Genomic DNA, 22,262 nt, shown 5'->3' with positions numbered 1-22,262 from the left:
CCTGCTGACCACACTCCTCTGGCAAACCACGGATGGGGTGATGTCCTGGGGCTGGACAAACCACTGTGCCCCCTTCATCGTGGTGCCCATTAGCCACAGACCCTTTCCAGCAAAGCTTCCTCCACCCAACCCCTACTGCTCTGCTCCTGGCCCCAGACACATTCCACCCACAGCGAGGCAGAGCAGGATCTCATCCCTCCATTTTATTTCAAAGTTTAAAAGTTTGTAAAAAAACCCCCAAACAAGTTAAAACCACCTGAAAATACTCAAAGACAACCCCCAGACCACAAGAGGAGTGCAAACCTCACCCCCATGACCCTCCTCTCCTAAGTCTTTGCAGCTCTGGGGACCATGTGAGAGGAGGAACAGGCCCTGCTCTCCCTCTGGGAAGGGCAAAGAGCAAATTCCTGCTGAAGAGAGACTTCCAGAGGCAGCACCATGTCAGAGCCTGGCTCTAAACGTGGCCAGCAGAGAGGAGGGAAGATCCCAGCTCTGATCACAGCCAAGGACAGCAAAGCCACTGCATCCCCATTGATTCCCAGCAGGAGAGCTGCCCAGGCTGCCAGCGCTGTCCTCACTCCTGGATGTGGCTCCTGGTCCTGACACAGAAGGTGCTTTGGTAAATCCCTTCTCAGCTCCCACCGAGGGTCCAGAGAGCAGCCTGCAGGTGGTTTTAGCTGCCAAACAATGTCCCAAATATGGGGAAAGAGGCTCCTCTGGTCTCTGTGCAGCAGTTCCTGCAGTTCTTGTCCTCTTGGCCTGCCCAGGCCAGCTCCGACTCCTTCAGCACGGAGCAGAGCTGAGACTCGTACCCGCTGTCCCTCACACGGACGTGTGTCTGCTGCAGCAAGTCCCTGTCCACAGCCGCAGTCCTGCGGCCCTGGACACCTCTGAGGCTGGGGAGCAGCTGCACATCCCCGTCTGACTCCAAGGAGCTCCTGCTGATGCCGTGAGCAGCCTCTGGGCTCTGGGGAGCAGGTGGGAGGGGGCTGGGGCTCAGTGCCTGCTCTGTGCCCTGCCCAGGGATGTCGGGAGCTCCGGGGGCTGTTTTTTCTGCTGCCCTGACACAGAGTGAGCAGCAACATCTGGCTTCAGCCACGGGCAGTGTGGGAGAGGGCAGGCAGCCAGCAGGGCAGCTGGTCCTGCTTGCTGTGCACTCCAGACCAGGCCTGTTCCCATTCCTGGGTGTGTTGTCACTGTCCCCTCTGAGCTGCTTCCCTCGGGATCTCTCCCTGCTCCAGCCACACTCGCTGACAGTGCTCGCTGCAGCTGCCTCCCCGGGATCAAAACCTGCAGCCGCAGCTCCCAGGGATCCTGGCTGGGATACAGGGTCCTCATGGCTCCCACACGGGCACAGATCCAAAGCAAGGGAGCTGTGAGGTCTGGTGGAGAGCTCTGTGCCCAGGGACAGGCTGCCAGCCCCCGGCACAGCGGGCAGGCCTGGCTCAGACACCTGCCCTGCACCCTGTGCCCCCAGTCCACCACCCAGGGGCTCCGTCTGCTCACCCGCAGGGGAGAGGCCAAAACCCAGCTCCAGCCTGGGCCTCTTTCCCACCTGGGAGCTCTGTCTGGAGCACAGCTGGCGCTTCCTGGAGGCAGGCAGTGCTTGGGGAGGGTGGCTGACAGACCCAGGCTGCCTGAGAGGTTCAGATGAAGAAGCCATTGCCTCTCTGACAGGAGTGGGTGCTGCCCAAGGCCCCCTGCCCAGCTCAGGAGCCAAGTCTAAACCTGAAGCCCCCAGCCCAGCCTCCCCCATGGTGCCATGGGCAGCCCAGACCCCTCTGCTGAGCCCTGCTTCCCTGGGCAGCCCCAGGGAGCCGTGCTTTAACAACTCCTCTCCTCCTCTGGAATCTCTGACCCTGTCCCTGGGCAAGCAGGGGGAACATCCCTTGGTCTTCAGGCCATGATCCAGCTCTGTATCCATTACCAGTTCCAGAGCACCTGGCTCAGGCTGCTCCCCTTCCTTGCCCAGCTCTGCTGGCAGCAGCTTGATTCCTCCAGTGCTGTGTGCTTGAGGCACTCCATGCTCATCTGCCAGGCAGGACCCGGGCACCCTGAGAGGAACCATCAGTTACTGCTCACCCAGCCCCAGGAACGCCCTCCCCCAGGGAGACCAGGCCCCTCCTGCAGTGCAGGGTGTTTGCAGCCCTTGCTCAGGAGCAGGGAAGGAATTTTAGCCTGGTGAGGCTTAGAATGACTCTGCTGCTGGCAGAGATGGGCAGCACAAGGGATCTCAGCCTCCTCACCCCAGAGCCCAGGCACAGGGGGGCTACAGAGCAGCTGGGTTTGAGTCAGACACAGGGACAGAAGAGGTGGGCTCAGTTGCCCTTTCTAGTTTAGGAGGCACTAGGAGAGCACACCATGGGGTTTCCTGAAGGAGAAAACCCATGGAAATGCAGGAACATCTCCCATGGTTAGTCTAAGCTTTGCCTGGCAGGTGCCACGTCGGTCCTGCTCCGATTCCCTGGCACACGGACCCCATTCCATGAATGCACCGTGCAGCACCCTGCTGCCTTTGGGCTCCAGGTTCCCAGACTTACTTGGCTGACCACTCCACAAAGCTGCTGGTGAGCTGGGAGATGACACGATCCACAGGGATGTACTGGGAGCTGTCCTGGGCAAACCGCTGGTGCTGGGGGCTCTGGAGATGCTGGAGGGTGGCAGAGGCCCTTTAACAACACTTAAAGCTTTGCCAGGAGGGGAATTTGCAATACCACTTGCAAATTCCCACAGCCTAACAGACCAGAGGGCAAAGGGACAGAGCCAATGTTGGGCAGCAGGTTTGGGAACACACAGAGAGAGTGTCCTGTTCCCAGCTCCTGCTGATGAGGAGGCTGTGACTGGATCCAAGGGCAGCCCACAGCCTCCCCAGCAGCAGGAAATAGACTCCACCACCACTGTCTGGCACTCACAGCTGGGCTCTGAAAAAGCCCCCTCGCTTGGCACCTTCCAGGAGATAAAAAACCTCCTCCCACCTTTTCAATCCTGTTCCCCATGGCTACCATGGAACAGCCTCTTCACCTTATGGATCCTGTAACAGGATGGTCCTTGAGGCTCTCCCAGCCTAAGGGATGAGCGTGTCATGCTCCAACCTTCAAACCCCCGTGCTCTGACCTGCTGGTGCGGGCACACAGATACACCCCGTTCCCATCTCAGAGGCAGCTCCTGCTGGATACAGCAATTCCTCCCGAAGGAGTTCACAGTGCTAACGGGCATGCCATGATTAATGAAGCCTCTGAGTGACCCCCATAACTCTTGCAAGGAATCAGGTCCCAGGGGAACCTTTACCTTCTGCAGCTCTTCAAAGGTCTCTTGGCAGCACTCACAAAACCCCCTCCTTTTCCTGGGCACGGTGACGGGCGTGGAGCGGGGGCTCTTCCCGCCGGTGCTGTGCGGGGCACAGCCTTCAGCAGCCCTGCAAGGGACAGCACACGGGTCACCCTGCCTGGCAGCGCCTGCAGGGACCCAGGACAGGGCTCCTTGTGCCCACACCCAAAGGCAGGTGGTTCCCAGATCCCAGGGGTGAGCAGGAGTGCGGTTAAACACTTGCACAGAAGGAGCTACAGCCTACCTGGCTTGGCAGGAATTGGAGAGGCTTTTCAGAGGTTCAAATGGGCTGGAGCTTTTGGGTGCCAGGAAGTTGAGGTCAGGAAAGCTTTGGAACTGGTGATGGAAGGGCCGGAATTGCCTGAAAGCAGTGCATCAGGACATCAGACTTGTGGCAGTGCTGGCAAGGGTTCAGAGCTGTCCCTCCTGCAGAGAGGCTCAAGGTGCCACCTCATTTATGGAGATGCTGCCCAGTGCTCTCCTTTGGCTGTGCCAGAGTTCCCATTTCTCATGGAAAGTGCTAAACCCAGTTCCCAGTAACAGCCCCAGTGGGGCATGTTTTGGACAGAAGGCAAGTTTGCCTGCTCAGCCCAAAGCCCACCCAGGGCACAGCAGTGCAGTATTTCCAGCTACCCCACAGCACAGGAGGGTTTTGGTTCCCAGGCCACATCTCTCCCTTCACACTTCATTGCATGCAGCATGTAAACCCCAATATTTGACTCTGAGCTGCCTTAAATGTTGCCTTTGGAATAATTAATTGCCCCTGTGGATGCTGGTAGAGTTACAGACTCCTCAGAAACACCACAGGGATCATGTCCCCTGTGCCCAAGGCTGTCATCAAATTACAGGCCCTGACCTCCTGTGCTTCAATCTTGTTCCTTGCTGCCGAGGGCTCGGGTGGATTAAGTGACCTGCTGAGGATCACACACGGAATCCGAGCAAGGAAGGAAACGGCTGTCAAGTCTCGTTTAACACCTTTTTTCTCCCTGACACACAAGATACCTGGATTGTTTCTCTAAACTCCATCTGCCTCCCTCTAGGAGAGAGTCAACTTCCCAGGGCGGAACAGGGTCTGCATGGAAACCAGGCTCTGCCTCGTGGGCAGAACAGTCACTGGGAATGGAACCAGTGAAGGAGAGACCCCAAGTTTTAAGGCTGGATATTTAGAAAAGTCTCATTTACCTGCTCTGGTCTTCAACCTTCAGAAAAGGGGGCTTCAATTTTCCTGCCAGAAAGAAACCTGGTTAGAAGTTTTCCTGGCCAAATTCCCTACTCATTCCCCAACAGAACTGGGCTCCAGAGCTGAGCGCATCAGAACTTCTGGCACTGGTGAATGCCAAGTGGTGGCCAAGCACAGCCAAAACAGCTCTTTAGGTGATCTTCAACAGCCCTTGCCCCAAGTGTGCAGTGGGGTGACCAAACCCCAGGCAGCCAAGCCATGGGACACTTCTACCTTTGAAAGAGTATTCAGCCATCCCCTCACATCTTTAATGCCTCCTCAGTCTTACAGCCACTGGCCTAACCCTGAGCCTTCTGACTCCAATCCCAAGAACTGCCACACATATCCCCCCCACAACGTGCCAGTGAGGATGAGAAGGGAGCTCAGGAACTGCAGCAGCTGCTGCACAGGCTCAGAGCTCTGCATCGACTTCCAGCACCGTTTCCTCCATTCACCCTGCCTCAAGAGCCTGAAGTGCAGAACCTGGCTCAGACCAGGATGGTGATGTTAAAACAGCAAGAGCTGCTGGAGACAAACCAAGGTGCTGCCCAGCCAAGCCTGGCACCAGGACACTACTCGAGAGCAGTGTCTGGCCTCTACTCAGCTCCCGAGGAGGGCAAACAGCAGCTTTGCTTCCTACAGAGGCATTAAATAGATGAAGGCAGCAAAAGAGTCTCAGCAGTGCATTGAAGGAAAAGATTTTCAGAGCCAGGCTGGGAGGGGAGGCTCCAAGGTCCCTCCTGTCCTGCAGGTACATTCCACTCACATTACATTCACCTTGGAAATCCAAGTCCGGATCTGGCTAAGAAACAAATGAACACCAAGGTGTTTCCACAGGGCATCTGCCTGACCCTGAAACCAAGCCTCTCCTGCCTCCCTCATGGCCTCTGAAGGGCCAGGAGTTTTGTTTTCTTGTGATCCTGGCACTCAATGCTATTTTTTTCCAAAGATATTTCACCCTCCTTCCCCAGAAAGGCTGAGCCCACCTGTCCTCACCAGCCTCACCCTCTGCTTGCCTCAAATGTGCTGCTACGTCACTGAAGCAGCTATTTCAGTACAGGATCAAGTTTTTTTCCATGTAAACACTGCCAAATGCTCAGCACTTCCAAGAGAGAGGCCACGTGCAGGCCCCAGATCCAGCTCAGAAGGGTGCACAGGTCCTGAGCGATGCCAGCAGTGACAAACGGCTCCGATGTCACTGCGAGACCCCAGGCCAGGCTCGGAGCGTGCCCAGCGCAGAGCTCAGAGCTGGCAGACACAATCTGCCTCAGCCAACAGCTTCTTGAGCCTTTCTTCAGCACCTTCCCCCCACCCCAAACTGGGAAATAACTCCCAAGTGTCTCACACACAATCCAGGCTGGAGTCTGCTCCAAACCATTCCCAAGCGTTCGCTCTCCGACGTGGGCAGTCAAACAAGTCACAGATCAACTGACGTCACCAGTGCCAACTTCAGCACCACAATTGGCTCTTGTCTAATTGCAGATGAGAACCTGGCTGCTCCCCCCTCCCTGGGAAGTGCTCTCCCCGGATCAGTGTCTCAGCAGCACATCTCAGCCCAACAGAAGTGAGTGGGCTGGGAGGAACACGCTCTCCTCTGCAGGATGCATTATTCCTCAAAACCTCCTTTAAGCTGCTGGATTCAATGTGCAGCAGCACAGTTCTCAGGTGCCTTGGGATTCTGGGAGCTGGCAGCAAAGGGTTTTTAGGATTTTTAAACAAAGTGTGAAATCAAAGGTCCTCAGCTGTCCTGGGAGGCTGCAGCCAGACTCCAACAAGGAGTAACAGAACCCATTCAAGGGGAACTGCCTAAAGAGTTGGCATATCTTGGGATTGCCAAAGGTTTTGATGTATTTCAAATTCTAAATGAGGCTTCTCCGAGCAGCTCCACATCTGAGCATAAACAGCAGCACAACTTCCAGGCCTACCTTTGTGAATTTTGGATCTGGAGGCAGGGCATTTCACCTAGAGGAAAAAGGGACATATTTTGCATGGGAGCAGCACAAGGCAGAGCTGCAGTTACTGATTCCAGAGCAGCAGCAGCCTCACCCACCACTTCAGAGCTCCTGTACCACCCATAGCACCTCCCCTCATTTTGTCTCCCAAGTCACACAGGGTTAGCTGAAATACAACACAAAGGCTGCCATGCCCTGTCCCTACATCCCAGTTCCCCCTGGCCTCTCCAGTGCATTAACCAACCCTTTGGTGAGCCACTGTACCAGCCACATCATCACCTTACTTTGCTTTGCTTCTGTGTGTGGTTTTTGCTTTCCCTACTATATCATCTTTATCTCAATTCATGAGCTTTCTCACTTTTCCTCTCCCAGTTCTCTCCCCATCCCAGGGGGCTGTGTGGGGCTCAGTTGCCTGGGGTTAAACCACGAGCCTTAGTCCCTTAGGGTCAAAGTCAGTATTAGCTGTGCTATGGATGCTGATAGTTATCAACAGCTGCCTCATTCTCATCTGGATTTACCCCCAGCTTTATAAAAGGAAAAATTCTTTGAATTTTGTCATCTCCATCACTAAGAGAAGCACCAGACTGCCTCGTGCTGGATAGGATCCAGCACCCCCTGACTGGCCCACTGGCACTGAAGCTGCTACAAGAACTGTTCAGGAACCCTGAACTCCTGAAGCTGGCTGCAGTTGTTACCTCTGTCTTCTGGCACCGCTTCCTTGCTCCCGAGATGGCTCGCAGCAGCTGCTGGGCATAGGACAACATTTCTGTGCAGGTGGGATGTCAAAGAGCCAAAGCTCAGCCAGGGCAGGGAGCTGTTCCCCTCCAGACTGCAGCACACCCCCCGTGGCACTGGGAAAAGCTGGGGCCTGCAGCCCCTGGCAGAGCATCACCCCCAGGGAATGGTCCAAGATGAAGCCAAGAAAACATTTTGAGGGACAGCCGCCCTGTTTGCTCTCTAGCAGAGCTGGAGGCTGCTGGGGCTCTGCAGGAAGGAGACACTGGCAGGAGCTCCGCAGCACATAGAGCAGAGCCCGAGGTCTGGCAGCCCCAGAGGCTGAGCAGAGCCCAGGGACATGATCCAGACAGGCTCAGCCACAGCTGTATGTCACTGTCATCAGACACTCAGGAACCTTTTACTCCAGACCTATTATTAGTATCAGAGTTCCACCATCTGTCTTTCCCATCACCCCCTCCCCATCCATCATGGGGATGGGAGGTGCCTTCCAGCACAGGTCCTCAAACACCAGCACTTCCTAATTAAACCCGACCAAATCCTGCCCTTATCATTATCTGTACTTCCAGGTTAATCAGTAAAAACGGTCTTTTTGGAACAAATTGATGTCCTGACCAAGATATTGACATTTCTTAATGTCCCACCTTCAGTACATTCCAGTGCACCCTGTGTTTGCTGTTGCAAATGTGACAGTGGCACGTTCTGTACACACAAATAAATCTGGTGTTTGAGGGCAGACCTGGCCTCGGCCAGGATGGCATCACTGCAGGATATTTGCTTGCAATTTCTTCCTTCTGTTCTACTCTCCTTACATCACTTCTGCTCCACCTGTCTCCAAAATCCCTCATTACCAGCAGCCTCACTGCACCCCACAGCGAAGGATACCATCCACATGCAGGATCTGGACTCCCCACAGGCGAGCGTTGGCGAGGATGCTGCTGCCACTGCAGGAGTCCTGTACAGAGAGGTTTGAAAAACACAGCTCAAAGCAGGGCCACGTGCAGCTCTAAACCGAGCTCAGAGCCCTTCCTGCTGCCCAACTGACAGACCACTGCATGGCTGTTACTGAAATCAGGGCACAGAAACGGATCGAACTCCTGCTTCATCTATCCCAAACTAACAGCAGCATCTCAGGCAAGTGTTTTAATTCCTGCTACAGCATGAGCTTCTAAGTGGGCACCGAGATTTATCTGGCCACTTGTGACCTCAGGGAAAGGACTGCAGGGGAGCCTTTTGCCCCAGCTACATTGCTTTAGCTCTTCTTAGGCTAAAAATTCATCTAACAGAGGCCTCGTGCTCATAATTCTTGTGTTGAGCACCCAGATGGCTGGGACAGGCCTTACAGGTACAACATTGGATGACACGGCTCCATAAACAGCAGTGACCAGGAGCACTGCACAACATCCTGCAGGCCACAAGCAATTGCTTTGTGCCCTTCCCAGCCCCAGGATCTGCTCTGTCAGCAGGGCAGGGGCTGTGCAGGGGGGCTGGCACTGGTTCTGCTCTTCTCAGCAGAACTCCGAGCACACCCAGCCCCAGCAGAGACCATCCAAGGCTGCTCACCTGGTTCTTAATGGCCTTGTGCAGCAGCTCCTTCCCCCGGCTCAGCAGTGCCTGTGGAGAGAGGAGACATGGACAGGTCATGGCAAAGAGCTGGAGAGCAACGATCCCTGGGGATCCCCACACTCTGCTGGGATCATCTCTGCCAGTGGAGAGAGCCTTTCCAGGGGATGCAAACTGCAGAGAGCACCTCTCACTCTGCACCACCAGCACCAGCCAAGGCTTGGAGTTATCGACCGGCAGTGAAATGAAGGCTCCAGAGTGAGCCAAGAGGAAGCAGCAATTTAGCTTGGAAACTGCCTGCTGCATCATGGAATTGTTCAGGCTGGAAAAGCCCTGTAAGGTCATCGAGTCCAACCCTTTCCCAGCACAGCCAAGGTCACCGCTGACCCATGTCCCCAAGTGCCAAATCCACATGGTTTTTAAATCCCTCCAGGGTGAAACCCCTCCACCACTGCCCAGGACAGCCTCTGCCAGAGCTGGACAGCCTTTCCATGAAGAAGTTTTCCCTAACATCCAATCTAAACCTGCCCAGCACAACTTGAGGCTATTTCCTCTTGTCCTGTCACTTGTTACTTGGGAGAAGCGACCAAAGCCCTTCGGGCTATAAACCTCCTGTCAGGGAGTTGTAGATAGATCAGGTCCCCCTGAGCCTCCTGTTCTCCAGGCACCCCAACATGCTGGCCAGGGTTAGGAACATCCTGGGAACCAAGCTTTATTTTCAAGGCAACAGCCTCAGCAGATCGGGTCAGCTCTTTGTAAGACAAGGGGACAGTGCTGGGAGCCAGGACAGGGGACAAAACTGGGAGAAACCTCTGCAGCTCAGGTTCCCCACTGCAGATGGTTCAGCTCCAGCTGGCAGAGATTCCCCAGGCCTGGACTGGGGCAGCTGCCTTTCCCCAGTCCCAGCTTCCAGCAGACACCATGCTCAAGGTGGGATGTTGGAATTTGGCCACAAGCATTTGTGAGCAGAAAACCCAGCTCCAACAGGCAAATGGGACCAGGAGGCCCTCATGGATCTCCTCCCAGGGTACAGGGGCCTTGCCCTGTGGCTGTGAGTACCCAGAGACTGCAATGGTTTTCTCAGGTCTACATTTCTCTGGCTTTTCTCTGCCTGTTCCCTCAGGAAGTCAGCCAAGGCCTCCACCTGCCCTGCCATTCCAGTAGATTTCCTTGATTACAGCCCAAAGCTGTGACATGCACGTTTGAGTAGACAGTGAGGGCAGACACAGGGAACATGGGTATGAATAGGAACAGACAGGGAAACAGGAATAGAGCGGGTAAAAAAATCACACAGAATATTTGTTCAGAGCAGGAACAACTTCACCTTCCAAAACTGGCCCCAGATTCTACCCTACAGACCCCTTGGGCCAAACTTTGAGGTGGCCAAAACCTTTGTAGCTCTTACAGTGGATGGTGGCTTCTGGTGAGGTGTGGCTGGGTTCCCTTTGGGGGCAGCAGGCACCGAGCTCGTGGATTTTGTGCCTTCTGAAGTTGGGCTGCTCCGCGTCTCCTCCCGAGTCCTGGCCAGGCCTCGCTTGGCCTCTCTGTTGCTGGACACCACACAGGTGACTTCTTTGCTGAGGAAGCCTTCGGTCACCTGCAGTGAGACAGAACAGAGCAGCTCTACAAGTGTCTGAACCTGAGCTGACAGAGCCTTGCTAAACAAAGCTACTGCCCCTGGCTCAACCCCCACACAGTGAGGAGCTGCTGGAAGCAATCACGTTCCTTCTTTCATTCCACATTGCCGTCTCCCAAAAGGAGATCCTGTGATGCCCGAGAGATTCACTGCAAATAGTCACCAGAACCTCAGATCCAGAAATCCACGACTCTGTCACCACCACCTACTCCTCAAGCAGTGCTTTCAAAAAAAGCCAGCAACTGAGGAAAAGGCCCTGGACATCATGGATCAGCCTGGAGGAGCTCCGTCCTCAGGAGACCATAACAGGTTTTAGAAAAATAAAGGAGAAAGCGAACAGCTGGACAAGCAGCTGCACAGAGAACAGGGCAGGAGGGAACCACAGAGATGAAACACATACACACACCCTTGCACAGCAGCTACCAGGCGGAGAAAGACGTGGAAGCCCAAAAGTTGGGACACTAATGGTGTTATAAACCCATAAGGACTTGGCTTCTCAGAATCTGTGCAGGAGGCAGAGTCACAGGGCTCAGGTGTGAAGCCCTCAGGAAGATAAAGATCTGGGCAGCTGCTGAACAAACTGGTTCTCCTCCCTTACAGAATCCTTGTGGATGGAGATTCCAAAACCATGAAGTGCATGTGGCCACTGCAAGGCCGTGCTGCACAGAAGAGAGGAAATCACAACGTTCACACCCAAATCGCACCCCAGAGTGTCACCAGCCCTATGCCAAGGGCGAGTTCAAGGTGCCACATGCAAGTCCAAGGCCACAGGGTGTCCTTACCTGTGTCCTGAACCACACACAGGACTTGGGCTTGGATACTGCTGCCAAAGAGCTCCTTTACAGACAGTGGCTGTGGTGTAGTTCAGTATCTCTACAGGAGCAAGAGGAATGAGAGCTCTACTGCCAGTGGACCTCATTTCAGAGGGGGAGGGCCAGGATGGTGTTTGACAGGCATCAGAAGGATGCTCAAAGTCTAAAATTATTTCCAAGTAACACAGCAGCCACGTAGAGAAAGAACTGTCTGCTGGGAGCATGGGGTTCTCAGATTTGAGGATGCCCAGCTAGGAAAGAGGTGTCCCAAGTGTGGGTGGCACATCCAGGGGAGGGCAGAGAGAAACCAGCAAGTTCAGGATGAACATGAATTTCATGAAAGGGAAAACAGTGCAAGTCACCTTCCCCACACGTCTGTGCAGCCAACACCCGGTCAGGGCTGAGGGGATACAGCAGCAACAAGAATGTAAAGATTTTACACCTGTGTGCATATTGTAGGACTTAAGTTTTGAAGTTACATGAGATGATCACCTCAGAGAGATTAAAGAGTTTGAAAACAAATAGTTAACAACTTGTAGAACCAAACTGTGCACAAGAGTAATAATGAAATGGAAAGATGAACGACCAGGTACAACCCCATGCTCAGTTCCAGCTTGAGGAACTGAGGTGATGCTTCTTTTTGAAGGGTCTTGGGACACAATATAAGGAATTGATGAGGATTATCAGCAGCAAGGAAGCCTGGAGGCCATGAAGGATGCCATAGAGATCCACCCAAACAACAGCTTCCCAGGGAAAAGGGTCCAGATGGCTTTTCTGGGAAAACCATGATAAGAACATTGGGTGGCATTTTCTTGCTTTACCCAATGTTGAATTCCATTTGGAAGTTCCACAACTTCCCTAAAAAATTAAACTGCCACAGGCTGTTGTCAGCGATGAGGGGGAACCACGCACCAGTTACAGCCACCTGGAAAATGTGTCCCTGGCCAGGCAACCACTTATCACTGCCTGGAAGGGGCACCCAGCACCTCACAACCAGTTATCACCTCTGGGAGGTGCCCCTATGCGTGGGCAGTCAGTTCTCACCCCCTGGGAAGCGCTCCCAGGACGAAGTGACCAGTCACCCCTGCCTGGAGCACCCCCATGGCCAGGCAGCCGGTAACCACCGTCTGGGGGTTGCTCCCGTGGTGGACACCGGCACTTGGCCGGACCAGGCAGCCGGGAACCACGCGGAATGTTGGGAGGGAGAGGTTGGTCCCGAGCCGGCCGGCGCTGCCCAGGGACCCCCGAGGGGCCGGAGCGCGGGGATGGGGGCGGCCTCCACCAGCCCCCAGGGCTCCGGCTGCCGGGGGACCAGGGCAGGGAACCGGGCTCGCCGGGAAAAGCAAGAAAATCAGGAAACGTTAAAATATGAGCAGAGGGAGAAAAGGGGCGAAGCCCCCCGCAAGACACCCCCCTTCCCCCACTGCCAGGGACCCCCCAGTCCCCGTCACCCCCAGACCCGGGGCCTCCCGCCGGCCCGGGCCGCTCCCGGCCCTCACGACCCCCGGCGCCCGCGCTCACCCCGCCGAGCCGCGCGATGGCCTCGGCCAGGTCTCGGGCGCTGCGGCCGCTCGGCAGGTCGAGGTAGAAGGACTGTCCGCGGAGGGGCCGTGGGGAGGCCGTGCCGGCCATGGCACTGCCCAGGCTCAGAGCCGCCGGGAGCCCGCCGCTTGCCCGGGTTTAAATTCCGCCGCCCGCCCCGCCCCGCACGGCGGCCGCGCAGGGACGCGCCGCTCCCCGCGATGCCGTTCTCTGGAGGAAGTAGAAGCTGTGCCAGGGGCGCAGGGGGCACCCAGGGCACACCGAGCACACCAGGCCACCCGTCCGGTCCCGCCGCTCCCGTCCGGGCACGGCCGCGCTGACCCTGACCCCGAACCCCGCTCCCACCGCTCCCGCCGGCGCCATAATTTTGTCCCGCCGCGGCCATCGTTCCCCCCTCCCTCTGAAGGCCCAAGATGGCGGCGCCCGGCGGGGCGGGCGCGGCCCCGATCCCGATTCCGGCCCCGATCCTGGTCCCGGCCCCGGCCCCGGCCCCGGCCCCGCCGCCTTTCCCGGCCTGGCTCGCAGCGCGGCTGGACGCGCTGGGGCTGGACCGCGCCGTGTACGGCGCCTACATCGAGGGGCTGCTGCGGGAGGAGGAGAGCGATGAGGAGCGGCTGGAGGCGCTGCAGGCCGTCCTAGCTGCCTGCCTGGTGAGGGGCGGGGGTCCCTCCGCGGCCCCCGGGGTCTCGCCGTCCGCTCCGCGCCGATGAGCGCGCCGAGCTCCCGCCGGGGCTCCCCTGCAGCCCACAAGGCGACGGGAGGTCTGCGGCCTCGATGGGCGGCGGTGTCGGTGGGTCCGGCGGGGAGGACAGGCGGGCGGCTCCCCGAGGCCTGGGGTGCATCGCCCCCTTCCCGGGGCGGATCACCCCCTTACTGGGAGGACACAAACCTCCAGGGGCTTTTCTTGCTCCCACCCGGGACCCTGCAGGGGTTTTTGGTGCATTGTTTGGGGTGCTGTTGGCTGGGGAGGGGGTTTGTTCGTGGGGCACGCAGGGATCCCCTTGGTTCGTGTGCAGGGCTCAGCGTTCACCGGCGAGCTGGGCGGCCTGGCAGCGCCAGGTGGGGTTCGAGAGGTGACTTGAATGATAAATCCTGTGGCAGAAATGTGTTGGGCGGTGCTCTCGTGCCTCACACGCGCGTTGGCTGCCAGGAATGAGATCCGGCTGGAGCTGGGATGGACAGGAACAGCCGTGGGTGAACTTGGGTGGTGGGCAGGGCTTGCTTCTGCCCCTGCCAGATTCCTGGGAGCCAGGAGAGTGCCGGGAGGGATTTCTCTTCGGTAATCCTCCTTGTAGGATTTTTACAGTGTCTGTGTCTCGGGATTTTTCATCAATGGATGTTTCATAGTGTAAAATGTTAAATCATGAGTGGTGCTGGGGTTGGTAACTGTCTGCTCAGTGGCTGTCGCTGATTTCCTCCCAAAGTATCAGTGTGGGAGCACAAAACCCAGGGTGGGTACAATCGGCTTTTTGTTACCACAGGTCACTGTGTGACACCATTCCTTCTGTACACTGACCGTGCCATTCCAGATGGGTTTCCTAAAAATCAGAGCACCCTCCCCTGCCGTCCGTGCCCCCTCCCTACCTTGGGGCACCAGCAGTGAGCTCGTTCAGCTGTGGCAGTGCAGCTTTGAGCCGAAAAGAACCGGAGAGGCAAACGGTGCATCCCGCCGGTGGGAGGGAGGGAGCCAGACCTCTTTACAAAGTGCTGCTCTGCAGTGGGTGAGGTTAATTAACCTCCCTGTAATTACCAGACTTCATTCCATCACCATCAGTGTGCCTGGCCCTCTCCAGGCCTGGGAAGTGTGTCCTGTCTGAGCAGTGCTGGCTGGCCCTGCCACTGATATTCCCCTTTCCTGATATTCAGGTTTTCTGCTGTTTCCCCTTTTCTCCTCGGTGCTGAGTTCCCTTCTGAGCACCTGTGGGGCTCCCATGTCCCTCCAGTCCAGGGCTGTCCCTGTCACACCACAGCCTGTTCCTTCTCTGCCACAGCTGAGTTGAGCCTCATTTGCAGTTTCTAGCTCAGTTTGATTTTTCTGCCATTCCTGTAAAACATTTTTATCTCTTGAACCCTCAGACTTTGTAATTACTCTTTGTAGTCTGTTCTTTTAATTTTTTTTTATTTTTAGACTCTGTGCTTATTTCTGTATTGTATTGACTTTTGAAACAGTCTTTTATTTGCTGAATTTGGGGCTTTTCTTGCCAAGTCTCTTCTCCTAGTTCCATACACAAATTACAGGGGATTTTTTTTGTTTACTTGTTTGTATTTCACAAACCTTATTAAAATAAGGTGACATCTCAGGTGACATCTGCTGTCATGTCCATGGTTCTTCAGTCCTGATCATGTCTTGCACTAGTGGGTTTATTCAGATGTCACCATTTCTAATCAAGAAACTTAAAACTGAGTTCTGTTTCTGTCCAGTTCTTCTCTTTAAACCAGACAGAATCTGCCTCGCTTGTATTTTCCATGGTTACTTTTTCTCTGTATTTACTAAACTGCAAACCAACATCATTTTTTGTTTGTTGGAAATATTTGGTGGTGGCCGCTGAGCTCTGGGACCCCCCATCAGTGGTGTTTGGCTCTCCCATGTTCCGCTGAGCAAATGCCAATCGGCTCCAACACATTGAGCATCTTTAAGTAACAAGTTTAAGCAGGGAAAAAACCACCTGCAGAAGCACAGCTGGAGAGAGAGAGGAGTGAGAAGCTGTGAGAGGAACAGCTCTGCAGGCTCAGTGGAGAAGGAGGGGCAGGAGCTGCTTCAGCCACCAGGGCTGAGATTCCCCTGAGATTCTGTGGTGAGACCATGGTGAGGCAGCTGTGCCCCTGGAGATCCATGCTGGAGCAGATTCACCTGCAGCCCCTGGAGGAGCTGCTGCTGGAGCAGGGGGTGCGTCCCACTGCCACTTCTAAGTCGTGTTTAATGTTCCAGGCAGGTCAGGGGGACCGGAGTGTCCCTGCTGGTGGGAGGTGATGGTCTGTCAGTACCCTCACAGTGCTCTCAGCTCTCTACTGGCCCTGACCTACAATTTATCCCATGTAATTTATTCTCTTTAGTGAGCTTGCTGTGGAGGTGGCACTGAGTTGCTTCCCTGTGGCCTTGCTCAGGAAGAGAGAGGATGCTGGGCAGGAGGATTCAGGAGCAAAGATCCCCAATGGCCTCCTTGGTGTGGGCAGGGCCGTGGCACCTGCACAGCCACTGCTGTGAAGCCCAGGTGTGTGAGAGCTGTTGGTGTGCAAAGTGACCAGGCACGGTGTGACTGTGTCATCCCAGGGAAACCAGAGTTGTGTGTGTTTCACAAGCAGATTTGGGGTGAAAAGCTGTATTCCTGAGCTGACTGCCGGGTGTGCAGGTCTTTTGTAGCTGGTGCTTTTCCTGTCTGACTGGTTTGAAGCAGCCAACTCTATTCCAAGTCTGAGGAATCTCTTTTCACTTACTAGGAAGAAGATCTCCTGAACGATGTGTGCAGGGAGGTCGTGGAGAGGTGGTCTGACTCTCAGGTTGTTGATGCCAAAGAGGAGAAAGAAGGTAGAGTGCTGTGCCTTGGGGTGCTGTGCCCTGGTCCTCAGTGTGGGTGACCTTCAGGGCCTTACCACAACGGGAACTTTGTGTTTGTCCTGGGAGGAGTTCAACCAGTGCTGCCCACGTGGCTGCAGGTCTGGCCTGCCTCTTGTTTCCATTGCTGCTCAGTCCTGTTTCACCTGGAATGGGGATGAGCAGTTTCACTTTGGGCTGCCCCAGCATTTGCTGCTCTTTGGGTTCATCATCCTGCAAGGGGAAAGTGTTTTTTGTTTGTTTTCTTGTTTCTGGGGTTTTTGTTTGTTTGAGTTTTTGGCCTTCTGTTGTTTTTTGGTTTGGCATTGGAGTTTTTTGTGGTGTGTGGTTTTGTTTGTTTTGGTTTGTTTGTTTTGGTTTGTTTGTTTGTCTGGGGGTTTTCTTGTTTTTTGGGTTTTTTTTCTATAGGATTTTTTTTTTTCTGATGAGATGGTCATTAAGCTGCAACCCAAACCATTCTGTGGTTTTTTCAGAAACCTCCTTTCCCAGCACATCCAGGGCTGTCTCTCTTTAGTGCTCGCACTGCAGCTGTTATGGTATAGAAACCTGTGCTGCTTCTGTTTATGCTGGTCTGGAAAGCAGCTGATTTGTACAACTGCAGCTGCCCCTGTGGAGAGCAGGGCTGTCCCTGCTGCTGCTGCTCACCCCACTCACGCATCCGTATTTCCTCTTCTGACATTTTCCCTTCCAACTCTCCTTTTTTTCCAGAAATGCTTGTTGGGGGAAGCTCCGTGAGGCTGCTGATCAACTGTCACTGCTCCTTCCCCAGCCACAGTGGATACAGTCCCACTGTTTCTGTGTCCCCTCCCTGAATCCATCCCTTGTCCTCAGCTGGGAGCCAAGACCTCGCCTTGTCCTTGTTCACTGGGGAGGTTTGTCCTGGTCCCTGTGCAGGGCTCTGGCTGCAGTGGAGCCGTGTGCTGGCAGGATTTGTGCTTCAAGCACGGATCAGTGACATTGCAGTGGCACCAGAGACTGTGACAATGGAACATCCCTTTGGGCTAAATTCTCCTTTTTGTTTGCTTTGCATTTTCTTCTGGCCTCTGGTTGCCAACAGCACATTGTCAGTGCCCAGAGTCACCCAGGAATGGCTCTGGCAGCAAGTCCCTCATCACTGGATCAGCCCCAGCATCCCCCTCTCCTCACCCCCTGCATGGACACAGTAGCTCCACCACGCAGCAGCTCAATGGCTTTCCCCAAAAATCGTGGAAGTCTTTTCTTGGCCTGACCTTGCCTTTGGCTGGGGACAGGGAGAAGTTAATGCTGTTCCATGCATTAAATAAAATAAATTCCTCTTGGGGCAAGTGGCTGGGATTGCTGGAGCTGCTGCTGGCCTCCTCCTGCTGCTGCCAGTACTCACCCGCAGGGATTTTTCTTGTCATAAAAAGGCAGCACAGTGTGTCTGGGTTCATGGAATTCCAGGGTGTAATTATTTCACTGGGGTTCCATAAAAGGATAAATCCCCACTGAAGTGTGTATCTATTCAGAATAACAAGAGTCCTGAGGATAAGTGATTTAACAGACTAAAAAAAAAAAAAAAATGGCGTGTCAAAACTCAGATGTCATTTTAGGAAATGGGCAGCAGAATTTCAGTGTTAAAAGGTAAATCAGCTGTTGGTTTCTCTTGGTTGGAAAGAGAGGGAGAGCATGGAACTGATCCCTCACTTCAGGTTTCCAGAATTTCTCTTTGATGGGGGTTAAGTACATACTAAAATAAACTTATTAAGCTGCTTTGAAGCAGAAGAGAATGTGATTTGGAGTCAAATGGATTTTCATTAGCCAGAGCCTGACCAATTCCAGTTCCATTGTGAAACTTCCCTTACTGCAGGAATAACAGTGTTTGCTCCAGGAATAACAGTGTCTGGTGGTGGCTGGGCACAGAACAGGAACTCCCCCTCAAAGGGAGAAGCCGGTGTCACGTCAGGATGTCAGCCCCATGCTGGCCTTAGCCAGCCCTGTGGTGGCTCCTCAGCAGCTCCATCTCTCCCAGATCCCAGTTGGAATTTCCCAAAGCAGCTGGCTTTGACAGCACCACTTGGGAAGAGCTCGGGGGGTGTTTTTGGGTGAGACCTCTCCCTTTGGGTGGGTGCATTTCCCCCGGGACAATGTCCCTGCAGGACACGGGCAGTGGCCGTGGGTGGAGCTGCAGAGGGAGGAGGCAGCGAGTGACACCATGGGCTTGGTGGCCGTATCTGTGGCCTGGGCTGACACTGTCACTCCTCTCCTGCCAGATGAGGTCCAGGCCATCGCCAGCATGATGGAGAAGCAGGCCAGGATCGTGGTGAAGCCCAAGGAGGTGTCCCAGGAGGAGAAGCAGAGGAAGGCTGCGCTCCTGGCCCAGTATGCCAACGTGACCGACGAGGAGGAATATCCTTTTCCTGCACTGCTCAAGGCTCGGGCTGTGAAGGGCAATACCTGTTCTAAACCTGAAACAACAACGCCCTCCCAGCTTTGCAGGGTCTGGTGGGGAGAGCTGGGGAATCTTTGCAGTCTTCCTTCACAATAAAATAACTTCCATGGACAAAGCATGGAAGCTCCTCGTTTGTGGAGGGCTGTGAGCAGATGCTCCTGGGAGGGCGTTTGTCCCACCAACACGTGCCTGTGATGCTTTGCCCAGCCCAGGTGTGTGGCAGGAGAGCAGTGAATGCCCCCATCCCTCAGCAGTTGGTGCTGAGTTTCTCTCCTGCTTTCCCAGGAGAAATCTGCTGAAATAATCCTTTACCGAGAGATTGTTTGGAGTGGGAGGGTTAGAAGTTAACTCTTTGTGGTGCTGAAGAACGAGCTCTTCCCTGCCCAGCAGAGTGAATCGTAGGGAACCGCATCTGGCCCTGGAGCAGCAGGAGCTGAGGGTGGGAGTTGTGCCTACCTGGTCTGTGAGAGTCCAGCTGCTTCTTCCTGGCTTTATAAGGTTGTTATTTGAGGTGTTTTGAGTGAAGTGTGGCTGTAGAGAGGCACAAGTTCATTACTGATGTCTTTGTTTCCTTAATTCTCTCACTGGTGGGGATGAACAGGATGGATCGACAACAGCAGTAAATATTGCATCAGAAAAATGTATCCTTTGAATTCCTGGTGACTCAGGCTGTTTGTCAGGCAGGCAACCTCCACGGTGAGTTTCCCATCCTTCTCTCCCTGTGCTGGTCTCCCTCTTTCTTCAGGGCCAGCTTTTAAGCCTGGGGGTTGGTTTTTCTCTCTGTGCACCCTGACCTTGCTCACAGTGACAGTGACAGGTCCATGTGCTCTGTGTGCAGCGCTCACACCAACCCTGCCATTCATTTTCCTCTCCTCCCCTCCTTCCCTCTTCCACCTTCTTGCAGCTTCACAAGAACATTCTTATTGACAAGGACAATGCTGCCAGAACATCAGGTTAATGTTAACTGGTGTCCAGAGAGGGAAATCGTGTCAAGAATGAAGCTTGTCAGGCCTTGGTGCAGCTGAACACTCAGGTTGGGCAGGACCAAGGGGCCCGTGTCTGTCTCAGAACTGGGACCCTCCTTGAGCTCGCAGCTGGCAAATTTAAGATGGAAGCAGGTTGCTTCACATAATTAAATATGAAACATAAATTATTCTTGTCCCTACTTTAGGGACACACACGTACATACATGTATGGATGTGTTCAGACATGCCACACGCAGCTGCAGTGAATCCACTCGAGGCTGTACCCTGTGTGTTTTCTTCCTTTCAGGTTTGTAGAGGTTTGACACGTATTTTACACATCAGTCTTAAGAACCAGTAGGTAACCTCATTTTTCTAGGAAAAAAACATAGTCATTAAGGTTGGAAAAGCCCTCTGAGATCGAGTCCAACCATTCCCCCAGCAATGCCAAGGCCACCACTAACCCCTGTCCCCAAGTGCCACATCTGCACAGCTTTTAAATCCCTCCAAGGATGGGGACTCCACCACTGCCCTGGGGTATCCTGTGCCAATGCCTGACCCTGTCCATGAAGTAGTTTTCCCAATATCCAACCTAAACCTTCCCCGGCATAACTTGAGGCTGTTTCCTCTTGTCCTGTCCCTTGTTCTCTGGGAGCAGAGCCTGACCCCCACCTGGCTGCCCCCTCCTGTCAGGGAGTTGTGCACAGCCAGAGGGTGCCCCCCTGAGCCTCCTTTTCTCCAGGCTGAGCCACCGAGCTCCCTCAGCTGCTCCTCATCAGTCTTGTGCTCCACACCCTTCCTTCTCCAGGAGCGGGTGTCTTTTCAGCCTGACTTTTCTATCTGGAAAAGCAATCAGAGATTCCTTCTCCTTTCTGCAGTCCTGATTCCCCAGTTCCTTACCTGCCTGGTGAGGAGGTAGGGAGTCAGAAGGTGAGGGGAGAGGTAGAACAAACTTCCAGTGTGCCACAGACACCGTCTCCCGTGGCCTCAGCCAGAACGTTGTCAGCCCTTATCCCACCGCAGCGCTGTTCCGAAACACCAATGTGGAGGATGTCCTGAACGCCAGGAAGCTGGAGAGGGAGCTGCTGCGGGATGAGTTCCAGAAGAAGAAAGAGCAGGATAAACTGCAGCGGGAGAAGGACAAGCTGGCCAAGCAGGAGCGGAAGGAGAAGGAGAAGAAACGAACACAGAAGGGCGAGCGGAAGCGGTAGCTGGTGATTTCCAGTTGGACTCTCAAAGGATAAAAATTAATTCTGAATATGGTGTGTGTTTAAAAAGCAAGAATTCTGGGCACGTGGCTGGGAGTGGTTCTTGGGAAGTGTTGCCTTTCTTTCTCTTTTTTTTTTGTTTTGTTATATAGCAGAACAGAATCTCTGAGCAGCTCCCGGCCTCAGTGTGTCCTGTGCTTGTGGTGTCAGTGTCCCAGTTGGTGCTCGTGGCCAGTGTCTGTACCAAAGAAGGGTGATTATGTCTGTGTTGTTAAATTGATCCATTTTTACTTCTGCCCACCTGGGAGCAGAGCATGGTGTAGGAGCATTCCCTGCACTGGCCGTGGTTTGAGCTGAGCCCATCCTGCCCTGAGCCAGGACACACTGCCCCAGGGCACACATGGATTCATTTACACAAGCCTTGAAAACGTCTTTGCAAATCCCTGTGTTTGCACTGCCAAGGACAACGCTCCGGCCCTGCTTGGGCTGGGCCGCAGCAGAGGAGTGAGATGTGTGAAATAGTGGAGTGAGATGTGTGAAACAGAGATGAGCTGCAGCGGTGTGACCGCATCCCCCGTGGCTGTGGGTGAGGGAAACACCGCCTGGGCCGGAGCATTGGCCTCAGCAGCAGCAGCAAACCACACTCCTCATGCAGTTCTAAGACTCCAGATAGCTGTAAAATGGTGCTCCCCGATGTTCTGTGGGGTGAACATGGACTGTTATTTACATGGCTGTTGCCAGGGTGAAGCTCTGAAGCTTGTTTGGCACAAGCAGGGTGAGCCAGGGATGCCTGTTGCTCTCCTTGGGCACAGCTGCCATCAGGAACTGCAGTGCTCCTCCTGCCCTAAAGGGCTCGTCCTGCTGCTCCAGCCTTTTTTGTGATGGTGTTGCCCACCTGGGGAAGGAGAACACTAATCCTGTGAACTGAGGGGGAAGGAGGGGCTGCGAAAGGAACGGGTGTGCCTGGGCTCTGCGCTGCATCTGCTCCAGGTGCCCGTTTGCTGTGAGGTGACCTGTGCTGAACTCCTGTGCTCCAGCACTCCCAGGGTGCCCAACCCAACGCCTGCTTTCAGCACTGCTCTGGCTCCAGGGCCAGGTCTCCCCCTCAAGCTGCTGCTGCGTGTGTGAGTCTCCAACTGCTTTGTCTTTGGACTTGAATAATAAATCTTGTTTGGCCAAGAAGTGGGTTCCTCTGAGTGATGGTGCCATCCATGATGGCAGTGCCGGTGGTGTGTCCCGTGTCCTTGCTGGCCCCTTGCCCAGCAGCACCATTTCTGAAGGCTCACCTGTTGCTGCCTTGGTGCAGATTCGACTTCATTCACGCCTTGTTTCCCAGGGCTGTG

General features: G+C 54.6%; 2 protein-coding genes across 2 annotated transcripts; one reads left to right on the top strand and one right to left on the bottom strand.

Annotated features, from left to right (window-relative positions):
• Window positions 1-183: 183 nt before the first annotated feature.
• DBF4B (DBF4 zinc finger B) lies at window positions 184-12,950 on the bottom strand. Its single transcript, XM_048313571.1, has 11 exons — window positions 12,766-12,950; window positions 10,202-10,393; window positions 8,797-8,847; window positions 8,119-8,188; window positions 7,194-7,264; window positions 6,472-6,508; window positions 4,510-4,552; window positions 3,572-3,688; window positions 3,289-3,415; window positions 2,541-2,650; window positions 184-2,054 (listed from the first exon to the last, which is right to left on the bottom strand). Exons 1-11 carry the CDS (start codon window positions 12,874-12,876, stop codon window positions 674-676), a joined length of 2,310 nt encoding a protein of 769 aa, XP_048169528.1. The 5' UTR covers window positions 12,877-12,950; the 3' UTR covers window positions 184-673.
• Window positions 12,951-13,018: 68 nt separating this feature from the next.
• CCDC43 (coiled-coil domain containing 43) lies at window positions 13,019-22,101 on the top strand. The gene is made up of 5 exons (XM_048313729.1): window positions 13,019-13,436; window positions 16,225-16,312; window positions 18,571-18,706; window positions 19,335-19,390; window positions 20,735-22,101. The coding sequence occupies exons 1-5, from the start codon at window positions 13,200-13,202 to the stop codon at window positions 20,920-20,922; spliced, it is 705 nt and encodes a 234-aa protein (XP_048169686.1). The 5' UTR covers window positions 13,019-13,199; the 3' UTR covers window positions 20,923-22,101.
• The last annotated feature ends 161 nt before the right edge of the window (window positions 22,102-22,262 follow it).

Source organism: Corvus hawaiiensis, chromosome 1 (genome assembly GCF_020740725.1).
Source record: "Corvus hawaiiensis isolate bCorHaw1 chromosome 1, bCorHaw1.pri.cur, whole genome shotgun sequence".
Lineage (NCBI taxonomy): Eukaryota > Metazoa > Chordata > Aves > Passeriformes > Corvidae > Corvus > Corvus hawaiiensis.
The sequence above is the reverse complement of the archived record's forward strand: the minus strand, read 5'-3'. Positions and strand labels throughout refer to the sequence as shown.